Below are 17,460 nucleotides of genomic sequence, written 5' to 3' on the forward strand. Positions count from 1 at the left end.
CTAAATGCTTTTCTTTGTAAGAGTTGCTGTGGTCATGGTGTCTCTTCACAGCAATAAAACCCTAACTAAGACAATATTCAAATTATAAAACTTTGAAATAAGATTAAGACAATAAGTGTTCCCAAAAGACAGATGAAATTTATTCAGCAATAACATAACTAGTATAGCATTTAATATAGTAATATGAATTATATCAATTAATTTAACTAATTAATTTTCACTTGGTTCCATTGCAGCTGTATAAGTAGAGATTTTTCTACAATAATTTTACAAAATGAATGACTTAGGGCTTGTGGCTCCTTTATTTATTTATTTATTTTTGTTTTTTGTTTTTCGAGACAGGGTTTCTCTGTATAGCCTTGGCTGTCCTGGAACTCACTCAGTAGACCAGGCTGGCCTTGAACTCAGATATCCGCCTGCCTCTGCCTCCCAAGTGCTGGGATTAAAGGCGTGTGCCACCACCGCCCAGCTTGTGGCTCCTTTATAACAAAAAAGTTTAGATTTATAATGGATATTTCTTGATTGGTGTGGGATTCTATTTGCTAAAAGAAAGCTTAGTTGAAATTCACCTAAAAGTCCCTGAGAAAGGAAGGTACTATAGAAGATGGGTAAGTCTAAGCTTACACACCCAGATTTATCAGGCACTAGCTACAGGCTTCCAAGTTCCCGCCCTTTAAACTAGGGAAAGAAAGGAAATTCAGGCTCTTCAGCTTGGCCTCAGCATTCGCAGTAAACTCCTGGGTGGCTTTCTGCAGAGGAAGCCGGGGTGGGCCCATTGGAATCCCAGAGACCAGGGTCATGATGGCTTTGGTCTGCGACACTCCAAAACCTAGACAGGAACAAGAGAGTGAGACATATCTGGTACTGACCAGTTTCCCACAAACATCCCAAAGAAGAGGTTATATGCAAGGAACTACTACAAAAGACATGGTGAACCTAAAAGGTAAGAACACTTATAGTTAGGTTGTCTGAGCTGAGCCTGGTGTACACACCTGTAATCCCAGCACTGGGGAGGCAGAGAGAGGGGAACCAGAATTTAAGGTAAGTCTGTCCCTACAGGAGACCCTATCCCACACATACAGAGCAAAGTAGGAATCCCTCCTTTCAGTTTTTTTTTTTTTTTAAGAGATAGCCCAGCATTTAAAAGCATCCCCTATTCTTTCAGAAGACCCCAGTTTGGTTCCCAGCACCAATGTAATTCCACGTTTAGGGGATTCAATACCCTCTTCTGGCCTCTGTGGGTACTGCACTCATATACAAATACCCATACATCCACCATCCCCACCCCGGACCCCAACACACAACTAAAAATGAAATAACATCTGTGGTCGAGTGCTTATTTAGTATATAAGAGTCCCTGAGTTCAAATCTCTGACTTACCAAAAATAAATAGATAAAGGAAGGAAGGAAGGAAGGAAGGAAGAAAGAAAGAAAGAAAGAAAGAAAGAAAGAAAGAAAGAAGCAAAATAAAACAATACAAAGAGCCAAGTTTAGAGCCTACACTATAGCTCAGCAAGTAAAGACAGCTGCCAAGGTACTTGAGTTCAGTCCCCAGGACCCACATGGTGGAAGGAGAGACCTGATTCCCTCAAGTTGGCCTCTGACATCCACGCGTGGGCTATGGTACACCTGTAAGCTCACATACAAACTCAATAAAGAAATAAAATGAAACAAGTAAATAAATAAACAAGCAGAAACCCCACAAAGTCAACCTTCAAAGCAAAGAGCCATTCAGAATGGAACACACCAATAATCCCAGCACCTAGGTGGAGCGTGAGGATCAAGAGTTAAGGGGAGTGTGTGGGTAAAGAGTTGGCTCAGTAGTTGAGAGCGTTGGCTGCTCTTCCAGAGCTCCTAGGTTCAATCCCCCTCACCCACTTGGCAGCTCAGAACTATGTGTAACCCTAATTTGATGGGATCCAACACCTGCCCACTTCTAAACTGCTTAGGCACAAGACACACATGTGGTACATAGACATACATGCAGCAAAACACTCTTACACATAAGAATAAGAACAAATTTAAAATAAACAATAGAGCACATTTAAAACAAGTTTAAAATAAATGATAGGGGCGCACGCCTTTAATCCCAGCACTCGGGAGGCAGAGGCAGGTGGCTCTCTGAGTTCGAGGCCAGTGTGGTCTAGAGATCAAGTTCCACTGACTGCTCTGCCTGAGGTCCTGAGTTCAATTCCCAGCAACCACATGGTGGCTCACTACCATCTGTAATGGGATCTGGTGCCCTCTTCTGGTGAGTCTGAAGATAGTAACAGAGTATTCACATTAAAAAAAAAAAAAACCCTCGATGACATCATTTCCTTCTTGATGTTAATTTTTATTTATTTTATTCTATTTTTAAAATTTTATTTATGTGTGCGTGTATGGCGCATTTGTAAGAGTGCACTCACAGACCAACAGAGGGTGTTGGATCCACTGGCGCTAGGGTGGGCAGCTCTAAGTGGGTGTTAGAGTTTGAACTTTGGTCCTTTGCTAGAGCATAAAACATTCTAAACCAGTGAGCCGTCACTGCAACCTTTTTATTCCCCCCAACTTATTTTCCAAAGCTTACATTTTATTTTATGTGTACAGGTGTTTTGTCTTCATATATATTTGTGAATCACATAAGTGCCTAGTGTCCACAGAGGCCAGAAGTGTGTCAGATCCCCAGGAACTGGAGTAATGACGGTTGTAAGCCACCTTGTGGGTGGTGAAAATTGAACTTGGGCATTTCGAAAGAGCAGACAGTGCTCTTAACTGAGCCAGCTCTCCAGCCCCTAAAGTCCTCTTAGAGATCAGGTTTTAGAATTCACCTCTGGCTATCCTGAACCCTGTAGATCAGTTGGGCTGGAACTTGTGAAAATCCTCTTGTCCCTGCTTCTACAGTGCTAGTATTATAGTCACTTTATTTATATTTCATTTTATTATTTATTTGACAGGCTCTATAGTCTAGCCTAGCCTTAAACTCCTTATGTAGCCAAGAATGACCTTGAATGTCTGGTCCTCTGGCCTCCATTATCCCGGTGCTGGGATTACAGACAAGTACTACCACACCTCACTTTGCATTTAATTTTTCACCGTAATGCACTTTAGAAATGTAATTATTATATCAAAATCACAATCTTGTTAAGAGTATTGGTTAGGACAAAGGAATAAAGTGCTAATTAACAGACCCGGTGGCACCCCACCATGACAACGTTACTAAACAGGGAAAGCAAATGGAAATGCTGTGTTGGCGAGATTGGGAAAGCTGGCTGAAACTCTGGGAATGAGACCAAGCAGACAATAGGTCCTTGGGCAGCTCAGAGAGTTGTTACAAAGAGGTAGTGAGGCCCTGAAAGGGAGGTGGGAGGTCTGCCAGAACACACTGAGAACTTCTGGACTCGACCCATGCCCAGCGATCCCAAGGGCCCATCTCCTGCAGCAGCAGAGTGGACGGCAGCAGCTGCCCTTGGCTGTGCTGGAAGCCGGTCTGCAGAGGTTCCTCTCCTCAGACTCACTGTGTTTTCCCCTAACTTTCCTTTGTCATCCAAACCTCCAACTCTTTAAATATCCTGGTGTTAATAAACTCATTTTCCATTTCAAATACTCCTGGGGGAACTGTCAGTCATTCATAATTTAGTAAGATCTGCATTCAGATTGCCTTCCTCCAAGTACTCAGGATGAAATCAGCCATAGTTTGCAGCAGAATTTTAATGAGCAGAGCAGAGGCAAATAATGGTAGGGAGGGCTGAAGAAGGAATAGAAAATGGTGTGTCGCCGGACAGTGGTGGCGCACGCCTTTAATCCCAGCACTTGGGAGGCAGAGGCAGGCGGATTTCTGAGTTCGAGGCCAGCCTGATCTACAGAGTGAGTTCTAGGACAGCCAGGGCTACACAGAGAAACCGTGTCTCGAAAACCATTAAAAAAAAAAAAAGAAAGAAAGAAAAAGAAAATTGTGTGTCTGTGTGTCTGTGTGTGTGTGTGTGTCAGTGTATCTCTGTGTGTGTGCCTGCACACATGCTGGAGAGCAACACGCTGGTGGAGGAGAGGCATTTGTAGGAGACTGACTGCCAAAGTTAACTTCAGCATGTTACTTAGTTGATGCTGAAGGTCAGAGTCAGGACTCTTCACAGCTGAGCACAACAGGTATGCCGGGAGTGATGGGAAGCCAGTTTTTACACAGTCAGCTTTGGGGAATCATGGAGTTGGGCTGGCCTGGCTGCCTTGCGAGGCACGAGTCATGGGTTTTTCAGGTTAGGGTCTGTGGTTCCCAGGGGACTGTGTGCCTTTAGAAATGGAGGCAGCAAAACATTCAGGCCACATCTGTATCTCTGCTTTCTCTAGAAGTCAGTGAAACATATAGAAACTTGGCAGAACAATTATTCTAGACATATAATCTTGTGTATATAGCTTGTAAACCTCATTGTATCCTGGCAACTATAATTGTATTCTTAGCAGCTGCCATTATATCCTTTTGTTTTCTTTTCTCTTTTTCTTCTCTCTGTCTCATCTCTCACCCTCTTCCTCCTCCTCCTCCTCCTCCTCCTCCTCCTCCTCCTCCTCCTCCTCCTCCTCCTCCTCCTCCTTCTTCTTCTTCTTCTTCTTCTTCTTCTTCGAGACAAGGTTTCTCTGTGTAGTCCTGGCTGTCCTTAAACTCACTCTGTTGACTAGGTCGCCTCAAACTCAGAGATTCACTTGCCTCTCCCTCTCAGGTGCTAGGATTAAAGATATGTACCACCATTACCTGGCTATCCTCTGTTTCTCATAAGGGTGTAAATGTCTGATTGTCCTTGGGCATGGTGGCACATATACTTTTAATCCTAGCACTTGAGAGGGAGAGGCAAGTGAATCTCTGAGTTTAAGGCCAGACTGCTCTACAGAGTGAATTCCAGGACACTGAGGGATGTTATACAGAGAGACCCTGTCTCAAACAGCCAAAACAATAACAACAAAAAGTCTGTCAGCTTACAAAAAAACAAAACAAAAAACCAACCAACTAAACAAAACCAAAAAACCAAACCAAAACCCAAAACTTGTCACAGCCTTGGTCTTGCTGTGTGACTCCTGTATCCCACCCCGGATGGATGACATTCCCTGTGACCATAATCAGGTAAATCTGGCTTGGTAAGTAAGTGCTGGCTGGTGTTTTCAGTCAGCAGGGAGGCAGCAAACAGTGAGGGTACTCACCTAGCTTGATCACATAGTTGATAAATCTCTGGATATGAAACTAGGACGGAAGAAAGAAATCTGTGGTCAGCACCATCACACTGTGAAAGCTGTGTCTGTAGCTCAGAAGTCAAGCCACGGAAACGCTACAAAGTCCATCTGCCTTAGCTCTCTGTGCATGTATCAGAGTGGAAGAAAGAAGCCGGTGAGGAAGCTAAATCTGCTCTGACTAGGACAGGATCTGATCTCCATATGTGCAGGGGCACACACATACAACAGGTAAATAGGTAAATGTCAAAAATATAAAGCCATTGAGTTGTGTTTATAGGCAAGGCATCCTGACTTTCTATATACAGAGTTTTACCTTTAACAGATGCTTCTCAGCAAACACCTCGCTGTGATTTCATTTACATTTCTTTGTAACCCTTTGAAGATAGTGGGTTCAATACATCTGTAGCTGCAGTCTTCACAGTACAGTGTAAGCCTCTCTTGAGAAGGCCATACACATACTGTTAGGAACATATGCTCTCTGTCCCTAAGCCCCTCTTTCTATGAATCTCTGTGCTTAAATCCACAGTAAACTTGTTTCCTAGCAAGTGCTAACACTACTTCACATTGGCTCCTCATGAAATTCCTTTCTGTGACAAAGTCAAGCATGTCTCTAGGGCTGGGATGGCGCTTCGTTGGGAGGGGCAGTCTCCTAGCATGCAAGAAGCCCTGCGTTCCACAGGGAGCACTGGGAAAGACCAGGTGTGAGCCCAGCATAGTGGGGTCTGTCTGTAATCCCAGAGGTAGCAGGATTCATAAGTTCGAGGTCAGCCCGAATTAAGTAACAAGACCCTATCTCAAAAAGCCAAAATCAGGGCTGGAGAGATGGCTCAGTGGTTAAGAACACTGACTGCTCTGCCAGAGGTCCTGAGTTCAATTCCCAGCAACCACATGGTGGCTCACAACCATCTGTAATGGGATCCAATGTGCTTTTCTGGTGTGTCTGAAGACAGCTACAGTGTACTCATACGCAAAATAAATAAATAAATCTTAAAATAAATCTTAAATAACAAAAATAAAAACAACCAACCAAAAAAGTTCTTAAACTGAACAACTCCAAACTTTCTGTGATGGTGTACATTTCTGTAACTCTACTTTATTCATTGCCTTTAAAAACTGCATACTTGGTAGCTGTTAAGATTGGCTCTATTCTTCCGTGACACCCTTGCTGTCCTCTAGGTAGCTAACACACACTCACACTAGCTACTATTGCTTCTTTATCTTTGAAATACAGTTTTCTGTTGTAAAAGTCTCAGCATGTTTATGTGGCGACATAAACATTGGGTGAGGGGAGGGGGCGGAGGAGCCAAGGAAGGAGAAAGGCTTTCAGTTCAAGCTTTTGAGGTAGGTAGCAAGACCCCAACTCAAAACAAGACCAGGGCTGGAGAGGTGGAACATCTGATAGAAAAAAAATGCTGTGCACACTCCCCACCCCCCACCCCCCCGAGTTAGGACCCTGGAGCCAACATAAACCACGGGGACTGACTCCATGAAGTTGTTCTCTCACCCATGTGCACAGAGACTCACACAAACTCCTCAAAGCTGGCCTTTTTTTGCACCATCCATTTGCTTCCTGTCAGGAGGGTGTTTCCCACTCTGCCAGTACACACCAGTGACCTCTCTTGACTCTGGATCATCCTTCCCTTCCTCATTTTAGGTTCTCAGCATCACACTTTGATATTTTTTGGTGATTCAAGTGGAACTTCCTTTTTTTTTTTTTTTTTTTTTTTTTGATTTTTCGAGACAGGGTTTCTCTGTATAGCCTTGGCTGTCCTGGAACTCACTCTGTAGACCAGGCTGGCCTCGAACTCAGAAATCTGCCTGCCTCTGCCTCCCAAGTGCTGGGATTAAAGGCGTGTGCCACCACCACCAGGCCAAGTGGAACTTCCTTAAGGGTGGGACACGTACGTCTGTCATTGCATCTGTTAGTTCTCAGGCCTTCTCTATGTCTAGGTATGAGTTCAAAGTGCACTATGGAAGAATTTCTGGAGGTTAGATAAAAAGCCAGCACTGGCAAAATGGCTTTTCTTTTCTTTTGATTTATTATGTATGCAGCATTCTGCCTGCATGTATACTTATAGGCCAGAAGAGGGCGCCAGATCTCATTATAGAAGGTTGTGAGCTACTATGTGGTTGCTGGGAATTGAAATCAGTACCTCTGGTCTGGAAGAGCAAGCCAGTGTTCTTAACCTCTAAGCCATCTCTCCAGCCAGTGAAATGGGGTTTTTAATCTGAAAAGAGCGCTTCCCCAGCAGCTACACAACCTTCTCATAGTCCCCATGGCTTGCCCATCCCATGTTCCCTTGGCACTCTCTATTCTCTTGTGGTTTGGGGGGTTCTTTCTATGCTCTGTCTCTTGCTATTTCCACTACCCTCCCCCACTTTCCCAGCCATGACCATGCTTAGTCTGCTTGCTTTGCTTTGTGAGAGCCAAAGTTATGTTTTAAGTTTTAATTACTGTGCCTAAGAGATCCATGAAACAAAAATACCCCTAACCTGTAAGCCCCTTGCTAAGGACAGATACTTCCTGAAATGATGGAGGCTGTTGTTTATGGGAGATAACAAGTCAGATGTTTTCAATGTCCTAAAAGGGTTTGTCTGACTCAACTGCAGGGATGTACATGATTTACATATAGGTGAGAGGTATATGGTAAGAAATAGCTCAGGATGTATGCTTGCCCCTGATTGAACTTGATGGGAAATAAGATGGCATTATGGGATTGCCTCCTTAAGCCTCCACAAAATGACTCATTGCCATCTACTGGGAGCCATGGACTAAACCTGGCCAGAGGTCATCAATCTGGCTAGTATTTAATTAAAGCTTGCTCCAAATTTGGCTCAAAACTGTGGTAATGGTCTTATTCTTCATAGGCAGGATTAATACTCTCCACTCTAACCCTTCCTCAGGGTAGTTTCTCTTTTTACCCACAATAAAGACCTGCCCCCTAATGGAGACAGCTGTCATGTTGACAGCTTCTTTACTGTGCCCCTCACATACAGCAGCACTGGACAGCCTCAGGCAGAATTGCCATGCATTCCTAGCTAGCCTGGGTCAGAGTATGAGACTCTGTCCCCCAAAAAACAATAGTAACAAAAATTAAGGATGGATGGGACTGGAAAGTTAGCTCAGTGGGTAAGGGCACTGGCTGTTCTTCCAGAGGACCAGAGTTCAATTCCCAAGATCTACATAGCAGCTCACAATCATCTGTAACTCCAGTTCCAGGAGACCCAATACCCCACCCCTCCCTTTGTGTGTGTGTGTGTGTGTGTGTGTGTGTGTGTGTGTGTGTGAGAGAGAGAGAGAGAGAGAGAGAGAGAGAGAGAGAGAGAGAGAGAGAGAGAGAATATGCAGGCAAAACACTTAAGGACGGCACGAAGTTACTCTCACAGAAATCTATGACCATTATTTTACAATCACAAAATACTTTGAAGATAGAATAGAAGTAAGATCCTTTGTAGAAGGAAGAGAGGACTCTTTCCTATATGGGCCTTGTATCCTCTTAGATATGGAGACAGGGAGGATGGGGGCAGGTTCCATTTAAACAACAACAACAACAACAACAAAAAAAAAACAGAAGAAGAATAGAGTGGGGGCCCCTCAAGCTTGCTGAGAGGGGACAAAGGACCCCCCCCCCCCCCCAGAGAAAGAAGGCACTGACTTAAGTGACAGGTTTACCTGGTAACTGAGCGCTGAAGAGAAGTCCTTCTGTTCAAAGGCCTCCAACATCTGGTTTGTCTTTTTTCCCAGGTAGTTATAGGTACTGGCAAGACAACGACAACAAAATATTCCAAGCTAATGAATTCGGTGGGAAGGATCCAAGCTCTCTACACTCATTTGATGTTTAAAAGGACAAAATTAGGGCTTGCAGGTGGGCTCAGTGGTAGAGGCTCATCTCGCATATGTAAGGGCCTGGGTTCAGTCACCCCCTCCCCCTACTGCATAACTGGATTCTAGGCCAACAAGCGTGGGCAACATAGTAAGAACTTGACCAATCGGGGATCAGAAGTTTAAGGCCATCCCAAGCTATATAGTGAGTGTGAGCCTAACCTGGCTACATGAGATCTTGTCTTGAAGGGAAAAATTGATACAAACAAACATAAAGGAAAAAATACACCAAGGGCCCTCCACTATTCTATTCGTAGGGTCAATTGACAAGGAAAACCAGTCTGTCTTCAGTTCTGAGTTCTCTGGCAACACAAAGCAGGGCCAGCAGAGGAGGCAGAGTGATGGGTTATTTCTCCATCTGAAATGAGCCAATTCAAGCCAGATCATATTACACTGAGGGCAGGTTTATTGGGAAACTGCTCTTGGGTAGGCGAGTTCAGAGTTCACTGGCCCCCAAGGACCGAGGCCAGGGAAGTGGGGAAGTGGGGCAGTTAGGGGTGGGAGAGAGAGAGAGAGAAAAAGGGTGTGCAGAGAGAGAAGAGAAGAAGAGTGAGAGAGAGAGGGGAGGGATAGGAAATAAAGAGGGAAGGAAGAAGAGGGAGAAGGAAGAAGGATAGGGAGAGAGGGAGGGAGAGAAAGAGAGAGAGAAGAGAGGGAGAGGGAGAAGGAGGGAGGGAGGGAGAGAGAAAGAAAGGGAGGGAGGGAGGGAGGGAGAGAAAGAGAGGGAGAAGAGGAGAGAAAGAAGGAAGAAGAGAGAGAGAGGGAGAGGGAGAAGGAGGGAGGGAGAGAGAGAGAGAAAGAAAGGGAGGGAGGGAGAGAAAGAGAGGGAGAAGAGGAGAGAAAGAAGGAAGAAGAGAGAGAGGGAGAAGGAGGGAGGGAGGGAGAGAGAGAGAGAGAGAGAGAAAGAAAGAAAGGGAGGGAGAGAGAGAGTAAGAGAGCGAGCAAAATGTCTGGATTAAATAGGAAGAAACCTCTGGGGGAAGGGTAGCCCAGCCCCTGGGCTGGAGAGTTCAGGGTTGGGGGCAGGGTATGCCAGGTAGGGACTGAGGGATGCTGGGAGAACCTGGAGACCAAACACAGAGAATAGCAGAGGGGATACAATCAGAGAGTAAAAACTGGAGGTGTGTTTTAGTCAGGAGAGGCTGAGGTCAGCAGCTGCCTAGTGCACATACCAACTCAGAGGTAACAACTGGGGTTCAGATGCAGCACTGACTTAAGCACTACACGTCACATGCTGCAGTGCATGGTCACAAATGCCTGAATCTCAGCATTCGGGAGGCTGAGGGAGAAGGACCTCTTAGAGTTTGAGGCCAGCCTGGGTCCAGCAGGTTCTAGACACTTGGGAGGTGGAGGAGGAGGTTCAAGGTCATCTTCAGTTATCTAGTGAGTTTGAGGTCAGCCTGGGCTACGTCAATAGATCAAGTCAATAGTGTTTATAAAAGGCATGCATACCAAGACTCACTGTGAAGAGTGCCTTAGCTATCTCTGAGGAAATACACTCTCAGCTGAATCAATTTACTGAACCTGCAACATACCCTAGTAAAGTTAGCGAGCACAGTGGGCATGCTGACTGAACAGTTTGTCTTGTGCTGAGTAATCATAGGGCTACAAGACTGTGGATTCCTGGCTATAGTGGATTGAACTTTGGTGGACCCTGGACTAAGTCAGATGGTGCAAACAATATCCTGAAATGGGGAAGAGAAGCAAAGGCGTGCAGATATGCAGAGGAGAGCATCCTCAGGGGGCCCTTGGGGAAGGGTGGCTTGCTTTTGATGGTAAGAGCTTTGTAGTCTCTAGCTCTCATGGGCTCTAGGGTGTGGCTGCATTTATCTCAGCTGAGTGTTTCCTGGTTTGTCAGCATTTTATAGTAACTAACTTGTTTTTTTTTTTTTAAAAGGCAGGTTAGCTTGAATGGATTTCTGTCATTTGTAACTAAGTTTCTGATAAACCAGCTTTGAGATACTGACCATCAGAGTCTACAGAGAGAACAATAGGCCCTGCTAAGTTGGAGTCCCGGGCCCTTCAGCCTACGTGCTCACATGCCTCACCGATTACAATGGAATGTAATTTCCAAGTTGGAGGAATGACAACTATGTCCTGAAATGATGCAAACGACGGGTGACTTCTATTAGAAAGGACTACTATAGTGGAATACAGCTTTCTTCTTTAAGATTTAGTATTATTGTTATTTGTGCGTGTGTGTGCCTCATGGGTTTATGTGCACCATGTGCAAGCAGGAGCCTGCAGAGGGGAGAAGAAAATGCCAGAGCCTGCAAATATAGTTACAGGCAACTGTGAATTGCCATATGACTCAAAATTATGGCTATCCTCCTAGTTCAGTCCTTCAAATGCTGGCACTACAGGCATGGATCACCACCCGTGACCATACTGGTGTGTTTTTATTTGTTTTCCAGTCATTGTTTTAAGACAGGGTCTGATGGAATTCAGACTGGATCCAAATTTTTTATGTAGTTGAGGATGAGTTTGAACTTCTAAATCTCCTTCCTCTATCTCTCAAGTGCTGGCTCATAGGTTAGCACCACTATTCTAAGCCGCTCCCTCCCTCCGAAAGCATAAAGATCATTTCCTTAGCGTTTGAGAGAAAACCCCGGAGTGAGCAGAGGTGGGAGAGAGCCGAAGGGAAAGCCATTCCTTTCCAGTTAGGCTCCATCTTTCAATGACTGACTGTAACAAATGACTTCTCCTGTTTCTTTCCAATGAATGTGCCTGTCATTACAGGCGATGTCTATCAGAGAGGATGCATATGAAGAAGCTCATTGATCTCAGCGATGAGTGACTTTGAATTTGTAATCACTAGGAAAGAAAGACTTACCTGCCTACTGCTCCAGTTGCTCCCAGGATCAGAGCACTCAACAGTTGCTGATGAGAGAGAGACAAAGAGATTCAGGCTATATCAGAAACAGCTGAATGGATTGCTTTGAAGCTGGGACCTGCCTGGGGGTGGGGGTCGTGGGTAACTTACCTCATCCACCCCGAACAGCAAAGCGAACTGTCGTTGGTGATTCTGATCTACACACTGGCCGAAATCTAAGAGGTCAGTGTCACTGAACTTCAGTCCTTGGAAGGTGGGGATCTTATCCTGAATCCCGTCCAGCAGCTCCTCAGCACGAACTTCAGAACAACAGACACTTCAGTAATCCACACAGCAACAGAAACCATCAAATACCATCTTGAGGTGGCCTCTTCACACATGACTGTATTCTCATTTTCATGCAATCTGAAGGCTGACACAAGGTGATTCTGGGGTCAACCTGGCTACATAGCTACTTGGCAGGAACCTGTCTTTAAAAAGCCAAACACAGACAGTGTACACCTGTAATCCCTGGGTTCAAGCCCCACTATGGCAAAACTAACCAACTAAATGAATATAGCGATACAAAGCAGTAGCCATATGTGCCTAGGGTTTACGCTATAGCCTAGGCTGTGACTTACTGTGGAGCTCTCCTGCCCCCATCAGCTACAACTCATGGCAATCTTTCTGTTGTAGCCTACCAAATTTTCTTATTCCTCTGTGGGGCTGGAGAGATGGCTCAGCAGTTAAGAGCACTGACTGCTCTTCCAGAGGTTTTGAGTTCAATTCCTAGCAACCACATGGTGGCTCACAACCATCTGTAATGGGATCTGATGCCCTCTTCTGGTGTGTCTGAAGACAGCTACAGTGTGCTCATAAAATAATTATTTTAAAAAGGGGGGAATCTTATGAAGAAAAAGAGGAAGAGGAGGAGGAGGAAAAGGAGGAAGAAGTCATCTCATGCAGCCTAGATCGACCTTAAACTTACCGAGTAGCAGAGAATGACTTTGAATTCCTGGCCCACCTATCTCTACCAAAAGTTACAGGCATGCGCTGCCACAGCCAGCTGGTTTTATCAAGTCCTCTGTTAAGTTTCAGTGCCTCCATATAAAGTGATGTGAATGATTGATGGAGACTGAGGTAATAGAATGGCTCACTTTGGAGCAATTTTAACTGCCTCATCAGTGGCCTGTCTAGTCTGGTAGGGTGGGATGGAGTGGCGTTTCCTTCTTGTTTGCTTGCTTGCTTGCTTGCTTGCTTTCTTTTTTTCTTTTTTTGTTTTTTCGAGACAGGGTTTCTCTGTGTAGCCCTGGCTGTCCTGGAACTCACTCTGTAGACCAGGCTGGCCTCAAATTGAGAGACCCGCCTGCCTCTGCCTCCTGAGTGCTCGGATTAAAGCCCTGTGCTACCACCGCTGGGCATAGCAGAATTTCTTGATGGAGTACTTAGGATGAGGAAGCTGGGGAAAATGTTAAAAAACAAACAAAAACCCCAAACTAATACTTGGGTTTTGGACAAACGGCTCAGGGGAGGAAGACTGTCCCTTCTTCCAGAGGACAGTGTTTGGATTTCCTCTACTCACAGAGCTGCTTATGACCACCTCTAACTCCAGTCCCAGGGAAGCTGATGTCCTCTCTGACTTCCAGAGTCACCAGAAACCCACGTGGTGCAGACATACACGCAAGCAAGTCACTTGCATTCATACACATAAAAAAATGTAACTGGGAAGAATTTAAACCATACTTACTCTTTACCCCAGTCACTGAAGGGATGTGGTAGTAATAAAATGGCAAAGTAGGGGCTGCGGCAGCCACCTCCCTCAGGAAGCTTATCAGGGCATCTGAAAGAGCAGGAGTCACGTGACCACGAATGAGACAAACGGCTTTCCTCTATTAGAGAATGGCTCCGTGAGATGCAGCCAGCTTCTGGAAAGCTGAAATTCCTCATCATCCTACCACTCGACTATACAACTAAACATCACTGTGCCTTAAGTTTTATTTTTCTTTCTGTAGAAAGGTCAAAATAAGGGGGCTGGAGAGATGGTCCAGAAATGACAAGCACTGGCTGCTCTTCTAGAGGATCCAGGTCTGACTTCTAAGCTCACACAGTGGTTCACAACCATCTATTCCAGTCCTGGAGGATCTGACACGGTCTTCTGGTTGCTGAGGGAACCAAGCATGCCTGTGTGGTTCAGACATATATGCAGACCATACACACACACACACACACACACACACACACACACACACACAAATAAATAAAACTAAAAAAAAATATGAGCTGGGCAGTGGTGGCTCACGCCTTTAATCCCAGCACTTGGGAGGCAGAGGCAGGCAGATTTCTGAGTTCGAGGCCAGCCTGGTCTACAGAGTAAGTTCCAGGACAGCCAGGGCTACACAGAGAAACCCTGTCTCGAAAAACCAAAACCAAAAAAAAAAAAAAAAAAAAAAAAAAAAAAAGTGCTGGGTACAGTGGCATACTCTTAATTCTGGCACTTTGGAGGCAAAGGGAGGTGGATCCATGTCATTGGGCACTTTTCCCCTTTTGGGACTGATCTGGACAGAGCAGAAGCCTGCCTCTGGTTTACTGAGGAAGTGAGATTCCTCTGGTCATCAAATCAATCAAGACACTACTCAGAGACTGAGAGCTGCCTTATACTGTGCATGACACCCAAAAGTGGGACAATGTTATGTGTCATACCTTCTTTATGTACTATGAAAATATGTTCAGCACATGGGAAAATTGTTATGTATAAATCATTTCTCTGCTCATTTTTTTGGAAAAACTGCTTGTACTGGCTGATTTTGTGTCAACTTGACACAAGCTAGAGTTATCACAGAGAAAGGAGCTTCAGTTGAGAAAATGCCTCCATGAGATCCAGCCGTAAGGCATTTTCTCAGTTAGTGATCAAAGGTGGAGGGCCCATTGTGAATGGTACTATCCCTGGGCTGGTAGTCTTAAGTTCTGTAAGAAAGCAAGCTGAGCAAGCCAGGGGAAGCAAGCCAGTAAGTAACATCCCTCCTTGGCCTCTGCATCAGCTCCTGCTTCCTGACCTGCTTGAGTTCCAGTCCTGACTTCCTTCAGTGATGAACAGCAATGTGGAAGTGTAAGCTGAATAAACCCTTTCCTCCCCAACTTGCTTCTTGGTCATGATGTTTTGTGCAGGAATAGAAACCCTGACTAAGACAAATTGGGACCAGCATAGTGACAACCTGACCATGTTTTGTGGAGGACTGTGGAAGGACTTTGGAACTTTGAGCTGGAAAAGCCATTGGGATGTTAAGAGCTCTGTGGGATGTTCTGTAGGAACTTGGAAGATAATGTTGAGAACAGTGCAGAAGATGGAGGCCTGGTTTGTGAAATTTCAGAGGGAAGAGTAAAGACTCTTATCAGGGCCGTCGCTGTACTGATTGTGAAGATTCTGTGGTTTTGGTTAGCTGGAGCTGAAGAATCAGCTGTGATTAAGAAGATACCAGAACTACTAAAGCAAAGTCTTTGCATTACTGGGACTATTGATGCTGGTTAGCTGGAGCTAAGAAATTAGTGGTGATTAAGAAGAGACCAGCATCACTGAGGTGAAATCTTCTGGGAAGTGTTTTTTGAGAGCACAAAGATGGCTGTGTTCCAGAGATAGCCAAGGTTGTACCTTGTGTTGCAGCAGGACTTGGATAATGTGTAAGAGTCACCCAGGTGGTACTGGTTTTGAAGCATGAGGGGTCAGGAAGAGCAGCTGAGTCTCAACATTGTGAGAGGCCATAGAAGGCCATTGATGAAGGCCTTAGTGCAGTTGATGGCGCAGAACTGAAGGGGTCATGCAAAGGAGTTGAGACTTGGCACCATGAAGAGAGCCTATGAGAGGCTATGGGTGAAGCCTAGTTGCAGTGGAAGACAGCAGTGTTTTGGAGATGCCAGTACCATGAGATAACCACCAAGAACAGCAGCAGCAGTGGAGTACAGGCAGCTGGAGCCTAGAAGACAACATGTGTGCTACTAAGGGCAGGGCTGGAGAAGTGAACCAAGCCCTTGGAGGGGTCCAGAAGATCATGAGTGGATCCCAGACATTGGACGGTTGGAGTTTGGTTTTCTTCTGGATTGTGACCGTGCACTAAGTATTTTAGTGGAGCCCACAGTTAAAGGACTTTTAACTGTAAAAATACTTAGAATTTTAAAAGAGATTGAATATTTTAAAGGGATTGAAATTTTAATATGTAAGAATTTGCAAAGACTGGGACTTTTAAGATCTTGGGGATGAATAAGAAAGTAAGGGCCAAGGCTTAATAGTGATGTGTTTGTGTCAAGTTGACAAGGGGTCAATTGTACTGGATGATTTTATGTCAACTTGACACAAGCTAGAGTTATCACAGAGAAAGGAGCCTTTGAGGAAATGTCTCCATGAGATCCAGCTGTAAGGCATTTTCTCAATTAGTGATCAAGGGGGGAGGGCCCATTGTGGGTGGTGCCATCCCTGGGCTGGTAGTCTTGGGTTCTACAAGAAAGCAAGCTGAGCAAGCCAGGGGAAGCAAGCCAGTAAGTAACATTCCTCCATGGCCTCTGCATCAGCTCCTGCTTCCTGACCTGCTTGAGTTCTAGTCCTGACTTCCTTTGGTGATGAACAGCAATGTGGAAGTGTAAGCTGAATAAACCCTTTCCTCCCCAACTTGCTTCTTGGTCATGATGTTTTGTGCAGGAATAGAAACCATGACTAAGACGCTGCTCATGTAAAATATTGCAAAACAGCGTGAAAAAAAAAGTCTATTCTAAATTCTCAAACAGTCAGTAAATAAGTTACTTACCTATAAGAACGATTATTTTCTATCTGCCAACAATTGCTGACATTCCACAACAATCCGTGCATTTAGCTATGGTTTTAATCCTCTGTACAAATAGCTCCCTCTCCCCTGTCCCCTAAATCAGGGTAGCATATATCCTAGGTGGATAACAAAAGGAAATAAAAAGGAAAGGAAAAACTTGGCTGCTCCTAGGTCTGGTGGAGGAGAAAGCTTATTGCAGGTATGTGTGTGGGAGGGCATAGCCAGAGTCAGACACACCTGGGAGGGTCCAGCGTGATCACGACCCTTAGCTGTGTGAGGAGCAGGGAAAGGAAGGGAGAGGAGAACCAGGTACAATAGGCAGAAGGCCAAAGGAACACAAAGGGCAGGTAACTAAAACTTCTGGGTTACACAGGGAAGAGCCTCTGGGGGAAGGCAGCCCAGTCACTGGGTAAAGTTCAGGATAGAGGGTTAGGTGTGCCAGCCATACTCTGAACAGGTAGGCACTGAGGGACGCTGGAGAACCTGGCAGCCAGGTCTGATTTGATGTTAAATAGGCACCTCAGCCTCGGTTTGAAACTTAACACTAGGCTGGCTTTGAACTCCCCTTGTGGATGAAGATGACTTTAAGCCTCTGCTCTTCCTGCTTTACCTCTTCAGGGCTGGGATTTTAGACGTGTACCAGCAACCTGGAGTCCTAGAGCTCAGTGCATACTAGGTAAGTACCCTACAAACCACACCACATTCCCAAAAACCTTTTATATTTCCTTTATTACTAACCAGTAAGGAGTAAAATATCA

At 45.1% G+C, this 17,460-nt stretch overlaps 1 protein-coding gene across 3 annotated transcripts in view; it reads right to left on the bottom strand.

The window, feature by feature from the left end:
• Positions 1–116: 116 nt before the first annotated feature.
• The window catches only part of Npl (N-acetylneuraminate pyruvate lyase), a 46,516-nt gene continuing 29,172 nt past the window's right edge, over positions 117–17,460 (bottom strand). For 2 of the 3 annotated variants that reach the window (XM_076941347.1, XM_034513148.2), the window contains exons 7-12: positions 13,639–13,731; positions 12,063–12,211; positions 11,913–11,959; positions 8,870–8,954; positions 5,167–5,206; positions 510–829 (exon numbers count right to left, since the gene is read on the bottom strand). In XM_076941347.1, the coding sequence (XP_076797462.1) occupies positions 645–829; positions 5,167–5,206; positions 8,870–8,954; positions 11,913–11,959; positions 12,063–12,211; positions 13,639–13,731 (599 nt within the window). In that variant the 3' untranslated portion in view covers positions 510–644. Of the gene's footprint in view, positions 830–5,166; positions 5,207–8,869; positions 8,955–11,912; positions 11,960–12,062; positions 12,212–13,638; positions 13,732–17,460 lie in introns of all 3 variants that reach the window. The other variant, XM_034513147.2, reaches the window with a different exon arrangement.

Source organism: Arvicanthis niloticus, chromosome 10, assembly GCF_011762505.2.
Source record: "Arvicanthis niloticus isolate mArvNil1 chromosome 10, mArvNil1.pat.X, whole genome shotgun sequence".
Taxonomy (NCBI): Eukaryota; Metazoa; Chordata; class Mammalia; order Rodentia; family Muridae; genus Arvicanthis; species Arvicanthis niloticus.